Source organism: Telopea speciosissima, chromosome 1 (genome assembly GCF_018873765.1).
Source record: "Telopea speciosissima isolate NSW1024214 ecotype Mountain lineage chromosome 1, Tspe_v1, whole genome shotgun sequence".
NCBI lineage: Eukaryota > Viridiplantae > Streptophyta > Magnoliopsida > Proteales > Proteaceae > Telopea > Telopea speciosissima.
In genome coordinates, this window is record NC_057916.1 from 84,453,681 (window position 1) to 84,479,893 (window position 26,213).

Here is a 26,213-nt window from a genome sequence, read left to right on the forward strand (position 1 = left end):
ATTCTTTCTCCTAAAGGGCTAGAGTAGTGGTGCACATGCATGAATGGATATACACATGGTGCAAGTGTATACACATAGATGCTTATTAACAAGGAACGTGTTCTCTATCTGAGAGCATGGCCCCTGTGCCAACATGGAAATCAATGGGAGCATGCACAGAAACATTGAGAAGGGGTAGGATTTCCACCTTTCATGGGGTTGGGGCGGACATTGAGCCTCATTCTATGTCTGGGCGTAAGAGTCACATTCTCGAATAGAATCCTTTTTACCTTGATTAAATTAGTCTAAAAAATTTAACATATGACTAATCAAGATCATGTCCTCTTTGGCCAATAGTCGGAATAGACACATGAGTGTGGTATTTAGAAAAAAGGCAAAAGATCTCTACTTGATCGATTGGTCTCTACACAAGCATCTGGGTCAATGGGTGAGTCCATTTGGATACCAATCCAAGGGGCAGAAACATCATCTCATGGTGCCCTGTGAGAGGGCATAAGAAACACCACCAAGTATAGATCTTCCCCCCGCCCCCCCCCCCCCCCCCAAAAAAAAAAATTACCTTGTGAAAATAATATTTCATCTAATTAATAATAAGTGAATCATTTATAAATGGATTTTAAAATAACAAAAAACGGGAAGCATGAAGAACAAGAAGATCGAAGGGTAGGGGTACCTCAATACAGTCCCCTGAGAGCAATATAGCTGAGGAAGCCCAATTCCCATCCCAACCCCCTGAAAGGTGGTCCTACTATCGCCGTCGTCAGATGATAACCCGCATTCCACCACTTCCCTTTGGATTGAAGCACGAACAGAACTCCGGCATCGGTGGCTTCTCGACCGTTCTCCTCCGGGAAAGCTCTAGGTTTTGAAGCTTCTTCCATTATTAATTAGTTACTGATAAGTGTGCTTGTGAGAATTTGGAGTAAGGGATCAAAGTGTGGCTGTTTTATTATATAGCATGGACATGTATGCTTTACTTAAAAGTTAAGGTGATGACATTTCCCCCCTTTTTTCATAGGGCCCGCCTGTGAAATGATTTAAACATCCCTGTTTTGATTGGGCTGATCCTTTAGCTCCCGTCATCACGATTGGAGGAATCTGAGCCCAATTCCCCTTTTTTATGCATACTTAATGGCAACGAATGAGACAGATGTCATCACTTAACGATAAGTGAAGCATACATGTACAGATAGAAGTACCAGGTTTCAAAATTTTCAACCACGCATGCTTTGTGAATTATAATGTGTGATATGTTGCAGACAAGAAATGAAATGAAAGGCCCGTTTACTGCTAAAATCGGCTTACCCTTGCTGTCTGCTCTATCTTTTATCCGATTCTAATTTTAACTTAAAGAAGGTTTTGGAAAGGTGGAGTGTGGGATTGTACGTGTGAATCAAGAGAAGCAAGCAACCAACCCCACACATATTTGGATTTAGTTGGATTTTGCCCAAAGCGTTTTCTACTCCATTCCTTTTGTCCACAAAACCACAATTCCAAAGCTGATCCACACTTGGTTTCTAGGGTTCAGGTGAAATCTTGCCGATTTTGATCGATCCAAAACGAAATTGAATTGGAATCGGTTGGGCCCAATTCAGATACAAATTCCTTGTTTTAAAACCCTAGATTTGAGTCACGTTTGTTGTTTTTCTATCACTCATTCATGAATATAAGATCCCATATAGATTGTGGAAGACAATGAATAAGATTCATACTTTTTTGGCTGATAACTGAAGTCCATCCCCAAATTTGTAGAGTTTTCCAATAGCCTTTCTCTTGAAACTCTTGTGAGTAGGAAAATATAAAATAACAAGTAGGGGTGTCAATCGGTCGGGCTCGGTCGGGCCTAGCCGAGCCTCACCAATTGTACAGGTTGCACCGTGTCCGACCATTTAAGTATTCGGTCCGGGCCATGTCGGGCTCGATCGGAGTTCGGTCAGTGTCGGTCTTTAATCGGGTACTAAAATCGGGCTTTAATTGGGTCTTAACCGGGTTGTGGGCCTGTTTAACTCTTCATCGGGCCTTACCCGGTTCTTAATCGGGCTTTTACAAACTTAAATTCCTACTTGAAAAAATAAAGCGAAAAGAAATGGGTTTCCACCAAAACACATTCAAGACCCAAATCCAAACCCAATTTTTCAAACCATAATCTTTTCCTGAACTTATGTTTATTAGTTTCTACCAATAAAAAGGACGAACTTATGTTTATTAGTTTTTATTTACTGATTTGTTTCTTTTTGTAATTATAATTAACTCAAATTTATGAAGTGTTTATGCTTATCAGCTCAATCATCATTGACGGTACTGGGTTCGTCCTGCTATTTGTTTTCTCTTTGGAGCAAGAACACTCCCAGCCCTTTTTGTATATGTCTGATTCTGATTCTATGAAATGAGAAGCTTAATGGAGAAGAATATAAACATTTTTCTGAGTTAAGAAAACCCATCAATTGAATTGCCCATTTAATTTGAGCTTAATGAGCTAATCATTTTAAGGAGTTAAATAGGAAAAGAGAGAGGGTTATCAGGTGGGCAAAATGGATTAATGGAGGGTGGTTTGCTTAAAGGGTCGGGCTAGGTCGGGTTGTAGCTGGGCGGGCTAGGTCGGGCTTGAAAATGGTTGGTCCGGTCGGGCGCCCGACGGGCTAGGACCCCACACCGGGACCGCCCTATTATTAAACGTGTCGGGCTTAAGCCCGACACGTTTAAGAATCGGTCCAGTTCGGGTCGGGCTTTAACCGGGCGGGCTCGGTCGGACCTGCCGAGCCGGGCCTAGAATTGACACCCCTAATAACAAGTGACGGCTGTGGGGACCTTGAGTTGAATATATAATATTCACCTGACCCTACAATGTAGTAGGTCAGAAACACCCCTGACTAAAACCTAGAATGGGTAACTTATATTATGGGTCCAATAAACAATATGCATTAATGTAGCTCAAAACCCAACAACGTTACCTCCGAAGGGAATCGGTCCTGGGTTGAATATAGTTTAGTGGATTTATTAGTTATCGGTATCGGACACAGTATCAGTCTCTGTCAATATTGATCCAATACCAACCCAGATCGGTGGTACAACCAATAAGTTAATGACACATGGCTGATGATACCAAAAGCGATTACAAATTTAAACGGGGTTGAAGGGGGAGGAAATTTCAACCAGGTGTTTGGTTGGAGCTGAGAGTTTCTGTGATGCCCTTTGATATGGATAAAACTAGACCTGGCAAAAGAGATGGGATGCTTGGATTACTTGCAGAGTTGTAGTTTGAGTTTGTACTTTCTCCTCTTCTTCTTAAAATCCCTCCAAACAAAAAATTCAAATTCTCGAAAAACAGAGATGTGATAAAAGAATAGCTTCTTAAGCTTTGAGTCGAAGTTTCTCCAGACACAAGACCAGATACTAGTGAAAATTAAATTAAATTTACAGGGAATAGACCTTCCTTTTCACCCAATTGACAATACAACATACAAATCACAGCCGATACAGAGACAGCCCGGGAAAGAATGGTTGGAACTTGGAAGGTATTCACAGCTTGTGGCAGTTTTCCATCACTCCCTCAGCTTGTTGATGAAACATCTGCAGAATCTGAGAATCTCGAAAAACCTGAAGATACCAAGGCTTGAATCCGTAGCTACGTCTTCAACTATTTACCACCATTTCCATAACCAGATCATTCCAGGCATCAATAGGCCCAGGCAAGCACCAATGCAAGCAGTCATTCTGAACTTTGGAATTTTTGCCGTTCGCAAATGGGTGTGGGTTCCTGTAAGGTCCTGGATGCCCATCAGGCCTGAGCAAAGAAAGTCGGGTAGTGTCCAAAAACTTTAGTTTCAAATCTGCCGCAGATCCCAAGGCTGCCACTGCCTTCTCATATTCCTGTAACTCAATGTTGCGAAGAACAGTGTCTACATCTTTCAAATCAATCCCACCTTCTTTAAAAGGTACCGTTCTATTGCAAGTCCCTCCGCTGAACCATTCCCCATTCTCAAAGTGATCTGGGGTGCTGGTCCTTAAAAAAACCAATCCCTTGTGATTGGATGTTACGAATAAGTTAAGCACCAGCTGAAGAACTTTGCGATATACATTGTCGAATCCCAGCTCTGTCAAGTTCTTCCCGGGACAGTAGTGGCAGCCCACGATTGTGTCGTTCTCATAGTAGATTGCAGTCTTGAGAAACCATTTGCCTCCAGAAATGACAATATAATCAAAGTTCTGATATTGGTCTGTCCATTTTTTATCAAGTTTATCAAGATAAAGCTGGATCTCAGATGTTGCCACACCATTGTTGTCTTCAAATGTAATGGCTTGTACAAGGAAAGGGGACCAGAACACTGAGAGGGTGAAATTGTTGGAGGGAAAGTGCCACCTCTTGGATTTGTATTCCTTGTCATGATAGACTAAAACTGGTTTCTCTACCTGTACCACATGAAAATTCAGCATGATTAATAACCCTACCCCTTTGAAACAAGCCTAACCACACACACACCCCCCCAAACAAAACAAAAAAAAAAGAAATCTCTTTTCTTCTTCCCTAGATAAGTATATCATTGGTCATCAATTACCCAATTTTACATGGGAAGAAACAAACATTCAGTACTGCATAGTGAAATTACCCAATGATGACCATCATAACCTACGGTACTCCTTGAGGTCCATCAAAATTAGACATATTTTCAGAACAAGGCTTGCCAGTAATTCAGCAAAGACTAGAATCTGATGCAGATTATGATGTAGCAAAACCAGTTTTCTCTAAAATGTAAAATTTGTTGAAGCAATGGAATAACCAGCAGACCCAAACTATTAGAGAACACCCGGGCAGTGAAAAACCCTACAAAAGCAAACATATGCTGGATCTGTTAATCAGTTGTGATAACAATGGTAGCTGTTTATTTTTTAGCTTGGCAGTTTTAGCCAAACCCACGTAATTGGGATAAGGCTTTTTTTCTTCTTGTTCTTTCCCCCGCTCTCCGTCTTTTTCTTGGAGGGGTAAGGCTTAATCGAGCTGGGTGAAGTTTGAGTTCTGTCAGTAGGAGGTCATCATGCTAGTGTTTGTCAATTGCCATAGCTGTATGTTGCAACATATGTGAATGTCTTATCCTGGTCCTGTCTTGTTGTATGGTAGTACAGATACAGTCAATAGTTGTGTGGTGCTGGCAATGGACACAGCAGTGGTTTGATGGGCAGTCATAACCATACACGGCCTGATGGTCTTCAAAGTGGCCCTCTGGCAGCACATGTAAGGTCCTTAAATCATAGTTCCCTATCCAACCATTCATAGGCCTCGAGGTTGCATGTCAAGCAAAGTGCCAGGGAACCAGCTATTTTTCACACTGGTTCCCTCTCTTGCTTGCAAAAAAAGAAAAGATAAGAAAGTAAAGAATGAAGGGGGAAGGAAATGCCAGGGAGGGAGGGGGGGAGGAGGGGAGGAACAAACCCAGCTCAACTCGCTACTTTTTCTCTCCTATAACATATTACCATTGATACACCAAGGCATGTGAGTCTATGAAAGAGGCCCTTTCTCATTCCTTTGTGCTCCTGTTTTTTCAGCCTTTCTTTGTCATTTTTTTCAACTGAATGGGGAACTGTTAGTAGGTTACGTGGAGCTTGAAGGAATGCTCTCAAATAGGGTGGCCTGGCACCTGTCCATTACTTCATCACTCTCACAAAAAGCCAAAAAAAAATCATCCTATTTTATAATTCCATAATTGTCACTTTAGGAGATTATCATAGAAGAAGTGGGTGGAATTTCAATATTGCAATGTAAACACAAATAAGATTTCAGTTGACTAATCACCCCAACGAAATTCCTTCCAAGGTAAAATTAGAATCACATAAACACAATCTGAGCCATATATAAAAGATTCCTGGTTTCCAATACTAACAGAATAATCTTAGGACATTATTTAAAAAACCGGCTGTGGGCCTGGTGGTATCGAATTTTGGAAGTGTTGCATTCAAAATCAACTTAATCCCATCTCCCCATGTATTGACATAACCTTGCAACCCCCATCCAACAAATGAAATGGTTAATACCATATGCCTACGTTCTTACTACAAGACAAATTGTCATAGCATGAAATATAAAATGAGCTAGAGGAAAATGTTTCAATTAAATAGGAAAATGCCCAACACATACAAACTGGGATGATAATAATAAGAAATCCTTCAAATGATGGTTTGAATTGAGACTTGAGATTTAATCATGAAACCACTCATTAAGATCTTAAGAGTAACAAGGTAATCGGATAAGAAACAGCAGATGCAACGATTTTTAAATATCAAAAGGAGTCCAAGTCCTATATCTTCTCAATATTTTCGTAATTCTTCAGCATGTGAAGGGGACGCTACTCATTTAGCAGACCATCAGGCAAACCTAAGTGTTAGGCTGCAGTTTATTACTCAGCAGATGGGAGGTCATTCATTCCAGAAGAGATTGTAATTTCACTCATTCCCCCACTCCTCATCTCTCTGTAAAACTTGTTCACTTAAAGATAGGCATTAGGATTGAGAATGCTTTTTTGGGTCCAAGTTCCCATCTTACCTTTAATAGAAAAGGAGCAAGGAGCTTCTGAAATTCTAATTTTAGTACCAAAGATAGAAGCTAGCTGTTTATCTAGGATTGAGAATGCTCTTTTGGGTCTAAATCATATATTACCCTTAATAGAAAAAGAGCAAGGAGCTTCTGAAACTAGAATTTTAGTACCAAAGATAAAAGCTATCTGGATAAACAAGACAATTATTGCTCACACGGCAATGCACTGACCTTGAGTAGGAGAAAACACAAATACCACTGTAAGTAAGTACAATTAGAATCAGATTCGAATAAAGTGGGAGTGAACCAATTAGAAGACAACAGCTGGAGACATATCTTGATCTCTTTGCTGCAGAATGATTGATGCTCATGAGAATACTCGACTCCATGGGGTTCCTCAATCACCAGATGGTTCAACTTTGGAGGCCGAACCAGATTTGAATAAAGTCGGAGTCAACCAATTAGAAGACAACAGCTGGAGACATATTTTGATCTCTTTGCTGCAGAATGCCTGATACTCATGAGAATACTCGACTCCATAGGTTCCTAAACCACCAGCTGGTTCAACCTTGGAGACAGCATAATTTAATTAAGCTACCTTTTGCGAATCATTTGGGGTCTTAGAAAGAAGGGACAACAAGCATTGTCTGATTCGGCAAACTCACTACTTACCACAGAAAGCATAATAAGTCATGTGATTTCTAGAGTTACCATCATGTAAGAAGCTCAGAGAAATTAGAGAATCATATCTAGATACTGAAAGATCATTGACAACAGCATTTGAGTAAGACATACAGTGGGGACAGGACACAGGGTTTCCTAGATAGTACTACATATCCTGTCGACCATTTAAAATGATGAGCACCTCAATGCAGTCTGATAAAGTTTCAAACAGGACTAAAGCAATGGATCATTTTATTCAGTTATTGACTGATCTACAGCCCATTCATGGGGAGATCTAGTATCTTGATTCATTTCTATAGCTAGCACATTATTGCAATGCTGCCCCTCCAAATATGCCAGTATCATCATTCAGGATTTCCAGCAAACTCAGAATGGGATGATATTGCAGAGGCTCTTACATTATGCTTTAGGCTGGTCAGTTTTGAAAGAGAGGAACGGGAACCTTTGCAGATAAATTGGAGATGGCAGTAAGGTCAGAGAGAAGTATTAAACTAGATTTGAATGGAATAGAATTGAATTTCTTTCATTAAGGTTGGAAGGTAACTATATACAAAATAAGAGAGCAATTAGCTCCTAAGATTGAGCAATTATATCTACCAATTATCTCTACCTTACCTAAAAGAGAAGATACAGATATGGATACAGGGTGTCCAAGGACTAATTGAGAAACAACATAAAAACATATCCGGATTGACTCAGCGCCATCTCATAGACAGCTAATACTCCCCTTCAAGGTGGAGCATGTAGGTCACGAATGCCCAACTTGGACTTTAAATGTTGAAATTGATCACGACCAAGGGACTTCGTAAACAAATCCGCGAGTTGATCACAGAAGGGATTTTGGCAGTGCAAATCAGGCCTTGACGTAGTTTTTCTCGCACCACATGACAATCTATCTCGATGTGCTTGGTGCGCTCATGAAAAACCGGGTTGGCAGCGATATGTAGGGCTGCCTGATTATCACAATGAAGAGGAATAGGCATCTTTGGTGGTAAACGTAGATCGCGTAATAGGTATGAGAGCCAGGTAATCTCACAAGTGGTGACAGCCATGGCTCGATACTCAGCTTCTGCAGAAGAACGGGAAACTGTAGCCTGCTTCTTTGTTTTCCAAGAAATCAGACTTGAGCCAAGAAAAATGCAATATCCTGTTGTAGAGCGTCAAGTCATAGGACAGCTCGCCCAAACAGAATCACAAAAAGCCTGTAGACAAAGATCGGATTTGGTAGGAAGGAAGATCCCTTGGCCAGGAGATCCTTTTAAGTATCGTAGTAAACGATTTGCAGCCTCCATGTGTGGTTGACGAGGTTGATGCATAAATTGACTTAAAATATTGACAGTGAAGACAATGTCTGGTCTTGTTACTGTGAGATAAATCAAGCGACCAACCAAGCGCCGATAAGGTGAAGGATCAGATAGAACGGTCCCTGTGGAATCAGAAAGCTTGAGGTTCTGTTCCATTGGGAAATATGTCGGTCGAGCGCCAGTCATGCCACAATCATTAAGAATATCAAGAGTATACTTGCGTTGGCAAAGGTAAAGACCTTGTTGAGAACGGGCAACCTCTATGCCAAGAAAGTACTTCAGATTTCCAATATCTTTGGTGTGAAATTGACCGCAAATGTGGGTTTTAATATCTTGAAGTAAAGTAGCATCCGAACTGGTTATGAGGATGTCATCAACGTAGACAAGAACGAAGACTGAGGCTGATTGCTGATGAAGAATGAACAATGAGTGGTCAGCCTGAGACTGAGTGAAACCAAAACTTAGTAGAGCGGTGGATAACTTTGAAAACCAATTTCGTGATGCTTGTTTGAGGCCATATAAAGACTTTTGTAATTTGCAAACAATGTTCTCCCCTTTTTGACGATAACCAGGTGGAGGAGTCATGTATACTTCTTCATGAAGATCCCCATGCAAAAAGGCATTATTGACATCTAATTGATGAAGAGGCCATCCATGAGCTACTGCAATAGTAAGAAGAACCCGGACAGTAACAAGTTTAGCGACAGGGGCAAATGTATCATGGTAATCAAGGCCTTCAATCTGTGTGTATCCTTTAGCAACTAAACGAGCTTTGTATCGTTCCACAGAACCATCGGCCTTTCGTTTTATTTTGAAGACCCACTTGGATCCAATAGCTTTCTTACCGGCGGGTAACGGAACAAGAGACCATGTATTATTGTTGGTTAGAGCAATAATCTCAGTGTTCATAGCGTCTCGCCACTCCTGATGTTTCATTGCTTGTACAAAACTGGTAGGCTCAATGGTGACAGTTAGTGCAGTGAGAAAAGATAAATGTGATGGAGAGAACCGATGATAACTTAAGGAAGAAGTGAGAGGGTGACACGTACCTTGACCAACAGTGGAAGACGAATTCGCTTGGGCAATAGACAAGTAGTAGTCATTGAGATAACTGGGCTTTTGACGAGTGCGCAAGGGGCGCGTAGAAGGGATTGGGGCAGGGGGTGGAGAAGGAGAAGTGGGTGGGGTATTCCCAGTTGGGTTGATGGCATTAATTGGAGCAGCGGGAGTGAAGGTAGGTGGTGGTGTATCATTATCGATTTCAAAGGGAGGTAAAGGAAACACAAAAGAGGGGTAGGTGGTAGGAGATGAATATAACTGGTAAGGAAAAATGGTTTCATGAAATACTACATCACGAGAGACGTAAATGATTTTGGTGGAAAGGTCATAAATTTTGAATCCTTTTTGTCCATGGGGGTACCCAACAAATATGCCAGGAGAAGCACGCTTATCAAATTTATGTTTGATATTGGTGTTTCGGCCAAAACAAAGGCATCCAAAAACTTTAAGGTGAGAGAAGATGGGTTTTTTGTTGAAAAGGATATCATGGGGTGTTTTGTCATGTAACACGGGAGTTGGTAAACGGTTGATTAGGTAAGCAGCAGTAAGAACACATTCTCCCCAAAATTGTAAGGGTAGATTGGCTTGGAAACGAAGAGCCCGGGCAATGTTAAGGAGGTGGCGGTGTTTGCGCTCCACAACAGCATTTTGTTGTGGGGTGTCAACACAGCTAGACTGTTGCACTATGCCCAAGGAATGTAAAAGGGTGCTGGTTTCATTGTTAAAAAACTCCCGTGCATTATCAGAACGGAGTTGGCAAATGGAGGTTTTGAATTGGGTCTTGACCATGTTGAAAAAATTACGAATGAGAAAATTTGTCTCTGATTTATGGGTCATTAAGTAAACCCATGTGCTACGTGAGTAATCGTCCACCACGGTTAAGAAATAACGAGCACCAGAAAAGGAGAAGGTACTATAAGGACCCCAAATGTCTAGATGTATTAATTCAAAACTAGATGTAGTAGAAATGATACTAGAAGAAAATGGTAAACGAGTTTGTTTTGCAAGTGGGCGCACGGTACATGTGCCTTTATGAGAAAAAAAAATATTATTGTCCATAGTTTGCAATTTATGGAAAATGGAGAATGCGGGATGGCCGAGGCGCCAGTGCCAAAGATCAAAATGTGAACCAGGGGGTGTTGCGGAAGCCATGGGAAGGGAGGACTCCAATAAGTAGAGACCACCATGTCTTTTACCCGTCGCAAAAGTCGTCTTCGTCAGTTGGTCCTGGAACAAGCATGAATCACGAAGAAAAATAACACAACAATTAGACTCAGCAGTGAGTTTACTAATTGATAACAAATTGTATTGAAAAGTAGGAACGTGTAAGACATTTGAGAGAGTAATATTGGAAAATAAAGGAATTGTTCCAACATTAGTGACTGGGGCATTGGATCCATTGGGTAAACGAATAAAAGAAGGGGATTTGGAAGGGGGTATGAGAGGAAAATAAATTAGAGTTTGAGACCATATGATCTGTTGCCCCAGTATCAACGATCCAAAAAAATGAAGAAGGCAATGCAAGAGAAGTACGAGGATTACCAGTCGAAAGGAGAGAAAGAAGCTGCTGTATCTGTTCAGCTGAGAGTGTGGGAATAGCAGTGGTTGATGCGGCAGAGTCGCTTGACTGAGACAAGTGCACAGCGGGCTGGGCAGTGGTATTGCGAGGCCGCGGTTTGGAGAGAGCCTGACCAGAACGAATTGCAGTGGAACCATCAGGAGTAACCTGCGAAGAACGAGAGGAAGGATACCCATGTTGTTTGAAACATCGACTGTCAGAGTGGCCATCCATATTGCAGAAATTACAGTGATAGTGAGGCCGGTTGTTGCCTTTGGAACCAGTGCGTGGAGGACGATTGCTGCTGTTGTTGGTAAGAGAAGAAGAGTGTTGTACAGGCATGGCGGCTTGATTGAGTGGAACAGCACGAGATTCATGTAATGAACGCTGTCGTTCCTCTTGTAGAAGTAAGGAATATGCTTTGGCCATTGTTGGCAGGGGATCCATGAGAAGTATTTGACTTCGAACAGCAGAGTAAGAGTCATTGAGGCCTTGAAGGAAATAAATGAGAGCATCGGTTTCAACGTACCCATTGATGGTGGTCATGGTACCGCAAGTGCATGTAGGCAGCGATCGGTATGAAGAAAGCTCATCCCGGAAGGCTTTGAGGGTGGTGTAGTATGCTGAAATTGAATCAGTCCCTTGGGAATGATTTGAAATGGAACGCCTGATCTCAAATATGCGGGGTGCATTTTGTTGAGAAAAGCGATCGCTGAGATCGTTCCAAACATCCCGTGCATTGGTGGTCCATAGAATGCTATTGGCAATGGACGGGATCGTGGAATGAATAAGCCAAGAGGTAACCATGGAGTTGCAGCGCCTCCAGGCAGGAAGATCAATAGAATCATCGGTAGGTTGTTCGATGGTGCCATCAATGAACCCGAGTTTGTTTTTCGCTTGAAGGGCCATGGTGATAGCACGACTCCATGTTGGAAAGTTGTCACCTGTGAGTAGTTGGGTGACAAGGGGGGTGCCAGGTTGATCAGAATTATGAAGATAGTAGGGGGAAGTGGGATCAGAGGTTGGAGGTGGGGCTGCCATTGGAAAAGAGAGCTTGGATCGTTTTAGGCTGATACCATATTAAACTAGATTTGAATGGAATAGAATTGAATTTCTTTCATTAAGGTTGGAAGGTAACTATATACAAAATAAGAGAGCAATTAGCTCTACAATTAGCTCCTAAGATTGAGCAATTATATCTACCAATTATCTCTACCTTACCTAAAAGAGAAGATACAGATATGGATACAGGGTGTCCAAGGACTAATTGAGAAACAAGATAAAAACATATCCGGATTGACTCAGCACCATCTCATAGACAGCTAATAAGAAGTGTATCCAATTTACTCTATTTCTGGGTCCATCTTTGTGGAGTTCACAGGTATCACTATGGGAGTTCTCAGAGACAGATGGGCTGAGATTATCAGCAAGAAGGACTACTCTGTTTAATTGTTTGGACTCTCTGTGGCAGATCACTCCCTCTCTGTATCGTATCTAATGTACTTTGGCTTCTTTTCTCTTCATTTTCACTAAAATCAGTAATGCCATTATTTTAAAAAATTCAGACTATGCTCTATGGAGGGTGGTATTGTTTCTCCAATCGAAGTATATCAGGGCATTTCAAGGCAGAAAAAACATCCTCTGTAAATAAAATTGAAACAAGGAAAAGGACCACTGTGTTCCTAATGCAAATCAACTAAGCCTTCACCAAAACAAAAAGAGTAACCCAAGAAGATACCTTGGAAAGAATGCAGAGAAAGGACTGAACATGGTTGCGAGAAATTGAATCTCCAATGAATGCCCATGATTTATGTCTCATTAGCTCAAAAAATCTTTCCGCATTAAACGGAGGTAACTCGCAATCTCTTGGATTCCACCTCCAGTATAGATACCCAGAATCAGGGCGCCCATTACTCATGCAATTCTGATGTTCTTCGATGTTATAGCAAGTATCGTTAGTGTAAATCGGACCTGATGGATTTGGGATCCAATCTCCAGTGAAAAGATCACATTTTTCTGCAATGAAATCGGTGCCTTGGAGATCAATTTTCACAATAAAAATTGTACAAGAACAAGAACAATCATTGGAAATAAGAATAGAGAGATTAAAATAAAAATACCCATGCAGCTGTTCCTGGAAGGCATAAAACGAAAACAGAAACAGGAATAATTAGCAAAGACCCAGCTTTCATTTTTTTTATTTCTGAGTGTCTTACTCCGACATTACTCATTAGTCCATAAGAGAAAATATTTTTGAAAGCCTGAAATTTGTCCAAAATGGTGTACCTTTAGAAGGTCTGTGATCTTCAATCTCCGGGGTAGCCATAGGAGGCGGCGTCATGACAGGAATCGTAGTCTCAGGAGTCTCTATTCTCTTTCTCCCTAACAATGGTATACCTTTAGAAGGTCTGTGAACTTCAATCTCCGGGGTAGCCACAGGAGGCGGCGTCATGACAGGAATCGTAGTCTCAGAAGCCTCAGTTCTCTCTAACAATGGTCTAACTTTAGAAGGTCTGTGATCTTCAATCTCCGGAATAGACACAGAAGGCGGCGTCATGACAGGAATCGTAATCTCAGTAGCCTTTATTCTCTCTAACAATGGTGTTTCAGGGACAGATGAAAAACCAATCGAATCAGAGAAGAAGAGACGAAATGCAAGACCCATAAGAAGGATTGAGACGGCAAACTTCACTAATACATGGTTGTGCATGCGAAGGGACCATGAACTACAATCTAAGCTCATCTCCTTCACCATTTCTGGAACTTCCTCCCACTAAATCTGAAACAAGAACAGATTAACCAAAACCTAATCGTTCATCTAATGGTACAAAATGTAGAGCTTCCGACAATATCAGTAAATATCCAGGGCTCCACAACCCAAACACACACACAGACAGAGAGAGAGAGAGAGAGAGAGAATGAGGGGATAGAAATGTAAAAAGGCCGATCTGTTACTTGGTTGAAGTGATTTAGTAGTGTAGAAGGAGCCAAACCAGTAACAGCTGGATATATAGCAGCAGATGGTTAGCTGCCGACCAATTCTGTGCTGCAGTCAACAATAAAACTGTTTATTTATTACCAATCTTCAATTTAATCTGAAATCTACATGAGAAGTGGGGATTCTTGGAGACATATGTCAAATTTCATAAACTAATTCAATTAAATATATTTCATGCATTCAATTATTTTTATTATAAATAACTATTTTTTTTATAGAATAAATAAATATTTTTCATGCATGGATAAAGAAAAGGAAAATTTCTATGGCTTATCCACTTTGCTCAAGAAATTTTTTTTTTGATTCTCTCAAAGACGTCTCTTTTTTTCTTAATGTTTTAAAGACTAAATGTTCTTTGTGCAGCAACGCAGGCTGCACCCAGACACATGAGGATGGATAAAATGACCACCCTACTCTTCTAAATAGACAACCCATGTGTTTTAAAATACCTAAATTATCATTCTATTTTTATAATTCAACCAAACCATTGTATGTTTGGTTTGATTTGTTTTGTTTTTCTGATCATTTCGATGGGTTCGCCAGATTCAAGCTGAAATTTAACATTTGTGACTTTGTATAATTAGGGAGTTGGTGATTTTAAATGTGCCACACCTACCCATATGATTGTGGTCCCTCTCATCGATCTTAATTATCCTGAATCATGTCAGCAAAATCGTCTAATACCATGTTGATCCATATCCAATCACATATTGGTTTCTAAGAGTGATCGATCCCGAATCTGATACCATGAACTAAATCATGATTGACATCCTTATGTGTGTAGCCATGGGAAAAAATCCCCACACTGGCATCGTGGAAATCTTTTCACTACTGATTATTATAGAAAAAAAGTCATTTCCATAATAATGAAGAAAATTATGTAGGAGGCTATGACCTACATACCTTTTTAAATTCATATTTGGGAGTTTTATTAAGGGTGGCTGGTGGGGTTATTTAATTAGGAAAGGAAATGGGTCCCCTAATCTGGGATTACTTTTGCCTTTGGGGAAAGTTTTGCTTGGTTTTCTTCACAAATCACAAAGCATGATGAGCCTTTTTTGTTTCACAAGCAAAGCATACATTCTTGGTGGGTTGGCCCATCGTTTTTTTAAGAGAAAAAAAAAACCTTCTTTTACGTACGATGGGACACCAGATTGTTACCTTATAACTATATTAGGTAAATGATAAGTTCAAATAAATAAAGCCAAGGAAAAAAGAAAGAGATTAACTCAAGCAAGCAAGCTCCAATGTTCTTTTCATGGAGGATTAATATGTCAGCTTCACAACGTTTTAGATTGCTACACAGCCCTTATGCAGATTCCTTTATATCCTGTTCACATAATAAACAACATCTCTTTCTCTTTTTCTGATCATGTGGTCGCATGTATGATACCATATTAACTGAATGTTGTTTTAATACATGCAACACCGCCGTGTTAGAAAGGTTTTAAATCTACGAGGAAGTCGAATTGGACCATGGTTCAAGAATTGGATCAGAATTCGGATTGCAATGGGCTTGATCCTCACTACTCAGATCAATTTAGATCAAATTGGGCTTGACCCTCGTAACCTTACTCTCTTGTTTCCCTTGCCCTTTATGCTGATAGGGAGAGATTTCCCAGTAATGCCAATTAGCCAATGTGGAGAGAAATCCTTATACCATGGAGCCTTGTGAGTTATGAGTAAAAAAGGAGGCAGATGAGAGTATCAGTGTAGATCCCATAGCTCATTATGTGAGAGGACGTAAACTGAAATTTGCACTCCGGTGGTGTCGTGCTCTTTCATCTGCCCTGAAACAGGTAAGATTGACTAATCTGTGGGCATACAGTAGTTAAGCCAATATTTGGTAACAGTTTCGAGAATAGGGATCGGATCGGCGGGAATCAGTCGACTCGGATCCGAATTTCCCAAGCCCAATCCCGATCCCAATCACTGTTCGATCCGTGCTACATGTTTAGGGTTCAGCCCAACTCTGGACCGGTTCCGACTCGACTCAGAATGGGGTGAGGTCGATCACATTTGAACCTTGATTGGATCCCCTTCTTGAGGATAGGGACTTTTGCTGCAGCGAAATACACAAAAGGAACTCATCGTCATTTGAAAATAAAAGCAAGCTCCATACTCCAAAGAGAAAACCAGATGGAAAATTACAAACATTCTACAGACGAAAAAGGGCACATTTCGTCACAGAAAGCACAGGATCTCCCTTTTAATGGTAGAAATTGGCTGCAACAGTGAGAAATAAATGCATGGCATGGATCCAACATGGAGAGAGAAAGGATTCTCTGGAGCAACTTTTCAAATTTCAACTCAAGAATGACAACTGAATGCAGAAGCAACAAAGGGAATGGCAGGGAGCTACATTGGGTGCAGTCACGTAACTGTGCTTGAGCTTGGGCTCCAAACGTACGGACTGTAAAGCTCAGAACATTGGGCCGTGTTCAACGACTGTAGTTCCATGAATCCATCCATTAAAGCAACCCAACATATCCCAAGACGTACATTGGGGCAATTATGAAGAAGATGATAGGAACTTTTTTTTTTTTTTTTCCCGTTAGAACATGATAGGAACTAAACACCCAACATGAAAGGAAGAGTTGTTGAGAAGGAGGTTGAATAACAGTACCCTTTCTTTTGCTTCCTACAAAGGAAGCAAAATAGTTTTGGTAATTTTGATGGTTGGGATCATCATCTTGGGTCAATTTTGCTCCAATTCTCAAGATATGGAATTCTATAGGGAAAATTACATGATTAGCTATTTTTGGGTTTTTATTTACAAAACTGTCCACCCTATGTATGAGTTAACAAAAATAGACAAAAGCAAGTTAAGGTTTACAAAACTGACAAAATAGTGTCTCTCCTTCCCATACTTACTATTTTAGACATTTTTACCCCTGTCAGTGCCTTCTCGCCCAGGCATCCTCCGTTCCTTGCAACCCTACCCTTGTCCCAGCCACCGCCATTCTCTGCTACCCCAAGTAACAAAGGGAAAAAAAAGAGATTTTTTCAAAGGGGAACTGCCGAGGAAGGACGGAGTCACTGTTTTTGTCTAGTTTTGTAAAACTAAACTTGTTTTTGTCTATTTTTGTTAACTCAAACATAGGGTGGACAGTTTTGTAAATGAAAACCCAAAAGTAGCTAATCATGTAATTTTCCCAATTCTATAACCAGCATGTGTACTTCAGATGCAGTAGAAGGAAAGGAAAAAAGAAAAACAACTTAAATACACAATCACCTTCAATACTCACAAGGAGAAAACTACAATTACATGTGAAATACAGAGATGAGAGAACCCATCTTTCTTTACTCTATCCCAACCCCCCCCCCCCCCACCCCCACCCCATCCCCATCCCCATCCCCATCCCTTTTCCTGAAAGAAACATAGAACCCATCAGAAGCAGCAAATGGTCTCAGATTTACATCGTGACCAGTATTTCAAACACAAATAATTCCCTCCCCCCCCCCCCCAAACCCCCCACCCCTGAATGAAAATGAAAACCATGAAAACATCCCTAATTGATTTTGAAACAAACAGCTCAGGCACCTACTTCCAAAATACAGATCAGCTTCAAATTCTTCCTCATGTCACCGGCAGCTGGAGCTGTTATGCAACGCACACAGCATCTACACAACCACTCTAGGAACCCGCATGCCGAATCCATGCTTCACCTTCTCAACTCTGTGCAAAATTAACAATTTAAAACGCTTCAAGATGATAGCACCATTTATTTATTTATTTCAAACAATAAAACATGGAGTAGCCCTCAAGTTGCTTTATGAGCTCAAATGACATTTAGAGTTTTATCTAATTTTATCTAAAACGAGGTGCTTTCAACAAATAATGATCATACAGAAGAAAATAGCAGCTAGACTTCCAAGCAAAGGATCAACGTGATAATGATGGGCCTAGCTTTACAATGAAAGAGAACTCGATTTTTTTTTTTAAAAAAAAAAAACATGCTTCACCTTCTCAACTCTGCCCAAATTTTACAATTTAAAATGCTTCAAGATGATAGCACTGTTTTTTTTCTTTGTTCTCCAAACAAGAAAACATGGGGTAGCCATTAAGTTGCTTTATGAGCTCGAATGACATTTAGAATTTCATCTAAAATGAAAATTTACAATTTAAAATGCTTCAAGATGATAGCACTATTTTTTTTCTTTTTTCTCCAAACAAGAAAACATGGAGTAGCCAAGTTGCTTTATGAGCTTGAATGACATTTAGAATTTCATCTAAATTGAGGAGCTTTCAACAAATAATGTTCATACAGAAGAAAATAGCAGCAAGACCTCCAAGTAAAGGATCAACATGATAATGATGGGCCTAGCTCAACAATGAAAGAGAACTTCACTAAAAATTGAAAAAAAAAACAGAAAACCATGGTTAAACTGATTTGGCCATAATCCAGGATTAAATTTAGCTGCTCCTGCTACCCATATGAGGCACTGTCACAGTGCAGCCACATGTAAAACTCCAATATTTAAGGCTGAAACCCAATCTAACAGATCAAGCTCCTTTACCCTTATCGTTAATTAATATATAATTGTTCTACCTTTTTATTTAGGGTAAAATAGAAATTAAACCCCACAAGCTTCTTCTTCTTCTTTGGCAGAATCGCCGCCTCCCTCGCCTTGCACCGCAACCCCACCCCATCCCACAGCCCTGCCCTGGCTTGCACCCTTTCTTCATCCCAACCCACAACCCCACCACACCCTCCCCTGCCCAGCCAAATTTTATCCCATGCTTCACATTCTTCCCCCAATTAAGTCCAAACCACAAACAAGATAGTCATTCCAATTAGGGGACCCTTGAAGAGTGTTCTAAATCAATTACTGACAGCCCCACTATACCATCATATGGGAGATTAATTTTTGGGTAGGGTGGCCGGTGCTTCTTATGAGCCATTGCAACCCAAGTCTGAGATCTCCAAGAAGTATCCTCAATGCACTTGGCATCATTGCTTTTGCTTGAAATCCAGGTAGGGTAGGCCACAAGCATGTGCTTGAAATCCAGGTAATTTGAGGAGAACTGCAGACACTTGGTGACACAAGCTGATCTGTGTATCTACAATCGTTGCCCTCCTAACATGTGCAAGGTATTTAAGTACATTACTGACAATGAGTACTGGTTTGAGAAGGTGTTTCAGTAAGTACATCACTGACAATAAAATTACACTTTCCGTTGGAAGGAAAATTCTGCTTCGTAGAAAATTTCTTTATGACTCGTTTTGGGAGGAAAATGAGGAAAGTATTGTACTTTCTTTTCCCCTTGCAATGGTAGCCCCTGGGACTTGCCACTAGTAAGAAATAAATAGTAAAGAATTAGGCCATTCGGCCTCCACACAACTTGAAATTTTAAAGCAAGTTCATTAGAATGCTTTTCCCACCAAATGAATTAGATCAGCCACAACAGTTGATCCAAGGAGATCACTGGAAGTGAATAAGTTTGTGGAGCTCTTTTTTGTGCAGAGATGATGAATTCTGGCTTCTGCTCAAGTCAATTTTCATTGGAGCTGCCAGAACCAAACCAAGAAATGAACTTGCAAGTAGATCTTATTCATGGACATGTCTAGAATTATTTCTGTTCATCTGTGTTCCCCTTTTACTGGTTTCAGCTTCAGAGTCCTCTGTTTTTCTCATTCTTTTCTTTTTCCTGTCAGTAATTGATTTAGAACACTCTTCAAGTGGTCCCCTAATTGGAATATCTTGTTTGTGGTGTAATAAGGGGAAGAATGCGAAACATGGGATAAAATTTAGCTGCGCAGAGGAGGGTGGGGTGGGATGAAGAAAGGGTGCAAGGCAGGGTTGGGCTGGGATGTGGGGCGAAGAAGAACAAGAACAAGAACGAGACGAATGGGAGATGGTGGGTTTAATTTTGGGGTGTTTAATTTCTATTTGACCTTAAACAAAAGTGTAAAACAGGAATTAAATATTGATTAACAACAAGGGTAAAGGAGCTCGTTCCATTAGATTGATTTTCAGCCTTAAATATTGGAGTTGTACACGTGGCTAAACTGAGGCAGTGCCACGTACGGGTAGCAGAAAAGTAGCTGCTAGCCCAGTAGCAGCTAAATTTTATCTATAATTCAGATTCTAATTTCTCTAATGCTGAGCCAATTAAACCATCTGTCTCAAGACTCTCAACGAAATTTATGCAAAAATTATACAGCATGAGCCTTCCAATGCCCAACCTTTGATACAAAATAACTACCATCGACATATGTGGATGGTTGTCAGGCCCACAAAAGGAAATACCATAACAATATGAGAAAATAATCCTAATTAATGATTAATAACAAATAAAGAACATTCAATCTATGTTGGAAGGGATTGGAACTTACGTTGGGGCAAGTTTTCCAAGGCTATCAAGCTCTTCTCCAGAATCCTCATCCAGAACTTTCCCAGAAATCTCAACAATATATGATTTATCTCTAGTAGTTGGGAGTCCTCTGCCAGCAAGTAAATCCAAATCTGTTTGATGAAGCTCTCTCCCATTCACAAAAACTCCAGTATTTCCACCAGCACAGTTTTTGGGCATTGGGTAGTTGAATTCTTCAATAAATGGCTGAGAAACGAATAACATGCTTAGTCAATATGGTCAGTAACATACCTCTAAACCAAATAATGGTTAACTACTGTATGCCAATTGATTATCCAATCTTACTGGTATTATGCCAAGACAAGACTGACCGATCACGCCCCAAAATCCAGCTCGGAAATCATACCTGTTTCAGGGCAGATGAAAGAGCAAAAGAACATGACTACCTTTCAAAGGAAAAAGATGGTGCATTACACTAATTTGCAAACTTGAAACAAAACGAAATTCAAGACCATTATAGAGTATCTCAGAAACTTTCAGGCAACCTGCTAATTTATTTGGACACCAGCTTAATCTTTTGAACCATGAGACATGAAAAATTACCCTGAAAAAAAATTGTTGTCTTCAATGCCAGCACTCTTAAAACAATTTTAATTATATTGCTGGTCCCAAGTCTAGGTACCATGAAAATCCAAAGCCAAACCTTCTAGCAGAAATCCTGAACATTTGCCTTGAATGGAGAAACAGGATTCATGTAGCCATCCTCTTTAGTTGAGAAAAGCTTCATTTAGTTGATTTGTTTTCTCATTAAAATAAATCCACAAGTTATTATATTTCCTCCTTGATTTCTCCTCTGAAGGTAGTGTTATCATGACTCACACTAACACAAAGAAATCAAAACACATATGCATGCAAAGGTGGCTGTTTAGAGCTTATCCATGCATTGATGTGCTAGTGTGCTACCAATATAAATGATATAACGACTTTCATACCACCTGTACAAGGCAAGAATGCTAAGATAAGAATGCAATTAAAGTTGCATGTGTTGGTATGCTTACCAGTATTGTCCAGGATGAATTGGTCCAGCTAGCTTTTCAGCCTTCCTGACTAAACGATCTGGAATAGGATGTCCATTAATAGATACAATAGCTTTGCCATTGTCTACTGTTTGATTAGATTTAGAGAAGTCCCTAAAGCTCTTCTTGATAAGGCCAGCAAAGAATGATTCACCCCCCTTGCTGACCCTTGGTTGATATTCCTCTTTGCTTGCCTCCCCAGAATCCTGAGACATTCCAGCATTTGAATATTCATTGAATGAAACCTCCATCTCAGTAGCTACTGATGCATCTTTCAAAGAATCTTGTCTGAAGGTGACCTTATTCAGAACCACCTTTTCCTGATCCAAACGTTTACTCCTACTCCCCCTTTCCAATTTGTTCACCACATGATTGGAAGAAGCATGATCAGAATGCCCCCGGAGGGGTGATCCTGGAACTACAGGAGTCACATTTGCTTGCAGAGGCAGCTTTGCTGCGTTGGACAGCTCTCTCTTAGTAATCACACTATCTGGGCTCTCCTCATCCTCAGAGGGAGTCGAAGATGAAGAAAGCAGATCATTCACCTTCATGGACTCACTTAAGTTCAACCTATGGTCTTCTGCCAACAAAGCATGCTCAGCATCTGTAAACTTAAAGTAATCAGAATTATCATAGTCATCAGAGTAGGAGTTCATGCTAGCCCCGTTTGTGTAACCATTACGAAGAGAAAGACCTTTTGCTACCTCATTAGAGCCACCAGGGAGCTCCGTAGGAGTTTGTTTGGTTTCATCAGGAACAGAAACAAGCAGCCTCTTGTTCTCAACTGCAATTGGGATTTCAGTAGAGCAGGCACCACACCGCACTTTCTGTTCATTCCTCTCCATCAAAAGAAGTTTCTTAGGTAATCGCAGCAACTCAAAGCAATTATGGCATGTTATAAATGGTGCACCTCCAGCTATGGGACGGCAATGGTGTCCATTCCTATTTGCTATCACCACCCTTTGGGGACGACCTCGATTAAAACCACCCACATTAGAATCAAGAAGACTTGGTCTTCTTGCATGGTTATGTGATTCACGAGAACACACAGGAAGATTGAAGGCTCTAGGATTGTAACCCCGTGAACCAAGTGGAACAGAAGTTTCAAGATGGGTGAACATGGAGTTGGTTGGAACATCTGGGTACCTCCTATTACAGTACACAGGAGGGGGGATTTGCCCAGGAACTTGCCATTGTTTGTTGTAGCAATGTAAACAAGAGCATGTAGCCTGATCAAAGAAGGAATTGTGCGGATGCAGTGCCAAGGGATCCGAATCAATATCCACATAGTGTCCAGAGAAGTATTCATGAGATGGCCGTTGAGAGTACTGACGGGGAGGTTGATGAGGAGCTCTCCTGAGCATCTGGGGTCCGAATGATTCCCCGTAACCTGGAATCTCATTTGGGGTGTGCAATGGAGGATGGAAGTTCTGCTGCATATCTACATGATGCCTATTCATCAAAGGAATCGATTCATGGCCCTGACTAAAATAAGGCCGCCTGGGGACGTGTTTATCTGGAGCAAAAGATGGCATGGAAGCTCGACTTGGTCCCGCAAGGCCCTCTGGAAGCCAAGCACCATGACCGCCATAAGGAGCCGGAGGGGGAGGGGGAGGGGGAGGGGGAGGAGGAGGAGGAGGAACCATTCTCCTATCCACAGGTACCCCTTCTTTTGTTTTCCCCGCTATATTGCAAGATCTACTGAGTTGATCTTTTAGCTCATCCAGCTTTCTCAGAAGCTCTGCTCGATCTTGTTCGAGGTACTCAACTCTACTGGGTCCATCAAGATTGCTCTGATTCTTTATTGGCTCGCCATAGCCAAAAGAGAAACCCCGGTGGTAGTTTGATGGGCCTTCTTCAGGACACCGACGAGTCGAAAATCTAACATCTTCAACCACGGCTTCGGGGTTTCTCCGAAACAGCATCGACCCCTCCCTCTCACTGCTCCGTTTCTCAGGAATTTGCCCGGATCCCCATGGCCTGCTCGCACTTGTGGTTTGGGATTTTAGTACACCAACTTCTTTCCCCATCTGGGCTTTAGCCAATTCGTCCCTTTTTAAGTTCATCTCTTGATCATTCACCATGACCCAATCTTCGGCTGGAGCTTTGGAGGAATACCTATACATGGGTTCCTTTCCCACCATGGCGTCAATCCCTCGTCCATTACCATTACTCAAAACCTCCCTATTTTCAGGCCTGGAAGAAGAGGAGGAAGAACAAGCATTTGAGCTAGCTGCTCTTTCAGACAGGACTCTGGGCCTTCTCCTCCTGCGTTCTAGTTCAGGGCCATCGTTCTCCTTATCCGTACCAGAAGTATCAGTCAAATTGGCTGCTCCTTCGTCAGAAAATCGCTCCGGTTTAGCGGAATCCCCTCTAGGCCTGATCCTCTCTTCATCAGATTTTTCCGATGCTTCAGTGGCGGAAGTTTGTTTCTTTGCTGTATTGTACAAAACCAGAGTACTACTCTTAAAATTACTGAAAATGAAAAAGGTGCAAAGAGAACATAACACAACAGAAAAAAAAAAAAGAAAGAAGAATACAAAGAGAAAAGGGAAAAGTGATGACTTGCCCACCTCGAAGAACAGCACCACATCCACCACATTGGTAGACCGTGTAATCAGGTAGCTCCGGTAGTAGATTCTCACACTTAGGGCAACGGACCACCCGGAATTTCGTTTCTTCCGCCATGTCCGATAATCCGAAGGAAGAGAAACAGAGGCAGACAAAGTAGCAGAACTGCTACGGGAGTTCGAAGAACAGGAGCTTCCTAGAAATCCAACATTGCATTACACGAAGAAAACCATCAAAACCCCGAATAGAACGATTTCCGCGGCTCAGTTCATATTAATTTCTGGTTGAACATTGACATTAAACCCACAAAATCCCAGCAACTCTTTTTTTACTATCCCCTTCCCTGGATTAAAGAAAGAAAAATCGTGGTAACGACATTCTACTGGGAACAAAAATGGGAAAAGAACAAACCAGAGAAGATCAAACAAACTTCCATTTCGGGATACTCTGATTGAGAAATGACAACCCAGAGACCAGAGTTCTGGAGCTTGGGGAATGCTAATGGGGTCCCTAGTACTACACTCCAACGGGACTATAACACGTGTTAATCTTTTCTATCTCCTATCCTCTGTAGGTTCATTTCAAGAACAGGTTAAGAAGAAACATGGTGAGATGAGCGTTGCTCTAGGATTTCCATTTCCCTTGAAAGCTCTTTTCACATTAACCTCGTTTGAAACGAAAGCAGAAGCCCTCTTTTACTGTTTCAGTTTTTCTTTCTTCTTCCCCTCCCCCTCGTTTTCAATGGTTTCTGGTGTGTGAAAAAGAGACGTTACAGTAATTGTTAGGAAATAATAACACAACCAGAAGCTTTTTGGAGACTTCCTGCGAATTTCCTGTGAAGGGTTGGAAAAAAGAAAGTCTGGTTTTGGTTTGGAGTGCGCTCAGCTCAGTTGGACCCCATCATCGCCTCCCAAAGTCTCAATCCCAACGTTCATCAATCATAATATTCAAATCAATTCCAAACAATTACAGCAAAAAGAAAGAAGGGACTAAAGGAGATAATCTTAGAAATGGAAAAGTCAGGAGAAACAAAAGCTTGGAAAGCAAAAGAAGAACGCTAAAGACTACCCTTTCTGCGCAATGGGCTGATTATTTGGCGCGAATTGTTCCTCTGACACTTGACTTAGAAACGAAGAAGAATAGTTGAGCCAACTTCGTAAGTTGATTAAACAAGGAGAAAAACCCGTCCGAGTACGGTTCGTAATCTAGGATCGGATCGGGATCGCCCAAACTCGGGCTCACTTGCCTCTGGTTTTTAGTAAAAAAATAAAGAATCATTTTACCTTTTTACCCTTGTCTGTACAAGTGGATCGAATCGATATCAGCAATCCTTTCAAAATCGGCAAATCCAATCCGAGATTACGATCCATACTTCGGACAACAAGGACTGGAACGGGAATCAAACCAGTTGACAAACTTAAAGGTGAACATGATTAATTAAGGGTAAATTACTATAGCTCGTCTCATATTTGTATTACATTTACTCAAGAGTTTCTTTTTGTCCCAATCTTCTTTTCTTAATAATCCCCTTACAAGTTATAACAATAAACGTCTACCTCTTTTTCTCTCTTAAAAATTCAAAAACCCAAAAATAGCCATAGTCCGCTTCCGCAACCTCCTCCACCAATCCACATCCGCCTTATATATTTCTCTCACTCCTCCATTGTGCATTGTGAGAACCAAAGATTCAGATTGAATCGAAGCTGGTTTAAATCTAAATGAAAAAGAGTCGTCATCTAGATTAAGATCTAGAATCCACAAATAAAACTAAGCAAACTGAAAAGGGAAAGGGAAATAAGGAATTCAGTTCTGTCTAGCTACATTGCAAAGGTTAGTATACTGAAGTAAAAAAAATATACAAAACTCAAGCTTCTAAATAATATGTTAACCTTAAACAATGGTTAGCAACATGCTAAAAACTACAAAAACGCCACTACTCGTGCAAATATGATGTATTGTTGTACCTGAAACATGAAAGGTTAGACTAAATTATGTACTGGAAGTAGATGACATATAAACAGAGAATAATCATGATTAAAATAAATAAACAAAACCTTAAAAATTCTTCTATATGCAAAACTTGCCTGAACATGTGCACGGTACTGCTGCCCTATTTTG

General features: G+C 40.8%; 2 protein-coding genes across 6 annotated transcripts; both read right to left on the reverse strand.

Moving 5' to 3' along the window:
- Window positions 1–3,332: 3,332 nt before the first annotated feature.
- LOC122663133 (protein trichome birefringence-like 25) lies at window positions 3,333–14,005 on the reverse strand. 3 transcript variants are annotated; one of them, XM_043858847.1, is made up of 4 exons: window positions 13,692–14,005; window positions 13,418–13,496; window positions 12,870–13,147; window positions 3,333–4,410 (listed from the first exon to the last, which is right to left on the reverse strand). In XM_043858847.1, exons 1-4 carry the CDS (start codon window positions 13,884–13,886, stop codon window positions 3,634–3,636), a joined length of 1,329 nt encoding a protein of 442 aa, XP_043714782.1. In that variant the 5' UTR covers window positions 13,887–14,005; the 3' UTR covers window positions 3,333–3,633. The 3 variants fall into 3 exon arrangements, with proteins under 3 accessions (XP_043714782.1, XP_043714770.1, XP_043714776.1); XM_043858835.1 differs by lacking the exon at window positions 13,418–13,496 and adding an exon at window positions 13,529–13,607 and having other exon boundaries at window positions 12,870–13,165; window positions 13,680–14,005; XM_043858841.1 differs by lacking the exon at window positions 13,692–14,005 and adding an exon at window positions 13,566–13,584 and having other exon boundaries at window positions 13,418–13,487.
- Window positions 14,006–17,676: 3,671 nt separating this feature from the next.
- On the reverse strand, window positions 17,677–24,514 carry LOC122663115. 3 transcript variants are annotated; one of them, XM_043858825.1, is made up of 6 exons: window positions 24,098–24,514; window positions 23,155–23,961; window positions 21,507–23,124; window positions 20,794–20,854; window positions 20,471–20,694; window positions 17,677–17,808 (listed from the first exon to the last, which is right to left on the reverse strand). In XM_043858825.1, the coding sequence occupies exons 1-6, from the start codon at window positions 24,210–24,212 to the stop codon at window positions 17,754–17,756; spliced, it is 2,880 nt and encodes a 959-aa protein (XP_043714760.1). In that variant the 5' UTR covers window positions 24,213–24,514; the 3' UTR covers window positions 17,677–17,753. The 3 variants fall into 3 exon arrangements, with proteins under 3 accessions (XP_043714760.1, XP_043714764.1, XP_043714754.1); XM_043858829.1 differs by having other exon boundaries at window positions 21,507–23,772; window positions 23,950–23,961; window positions 24,098–24,513; XM_043858819.1 differs by having other exon boundaries at window positions 21,507–23,961; window positions 24,098–24,513.
- Between the last annotated feature and the right edge of the window lie 1,699 nt (window positions 24,515–26,213).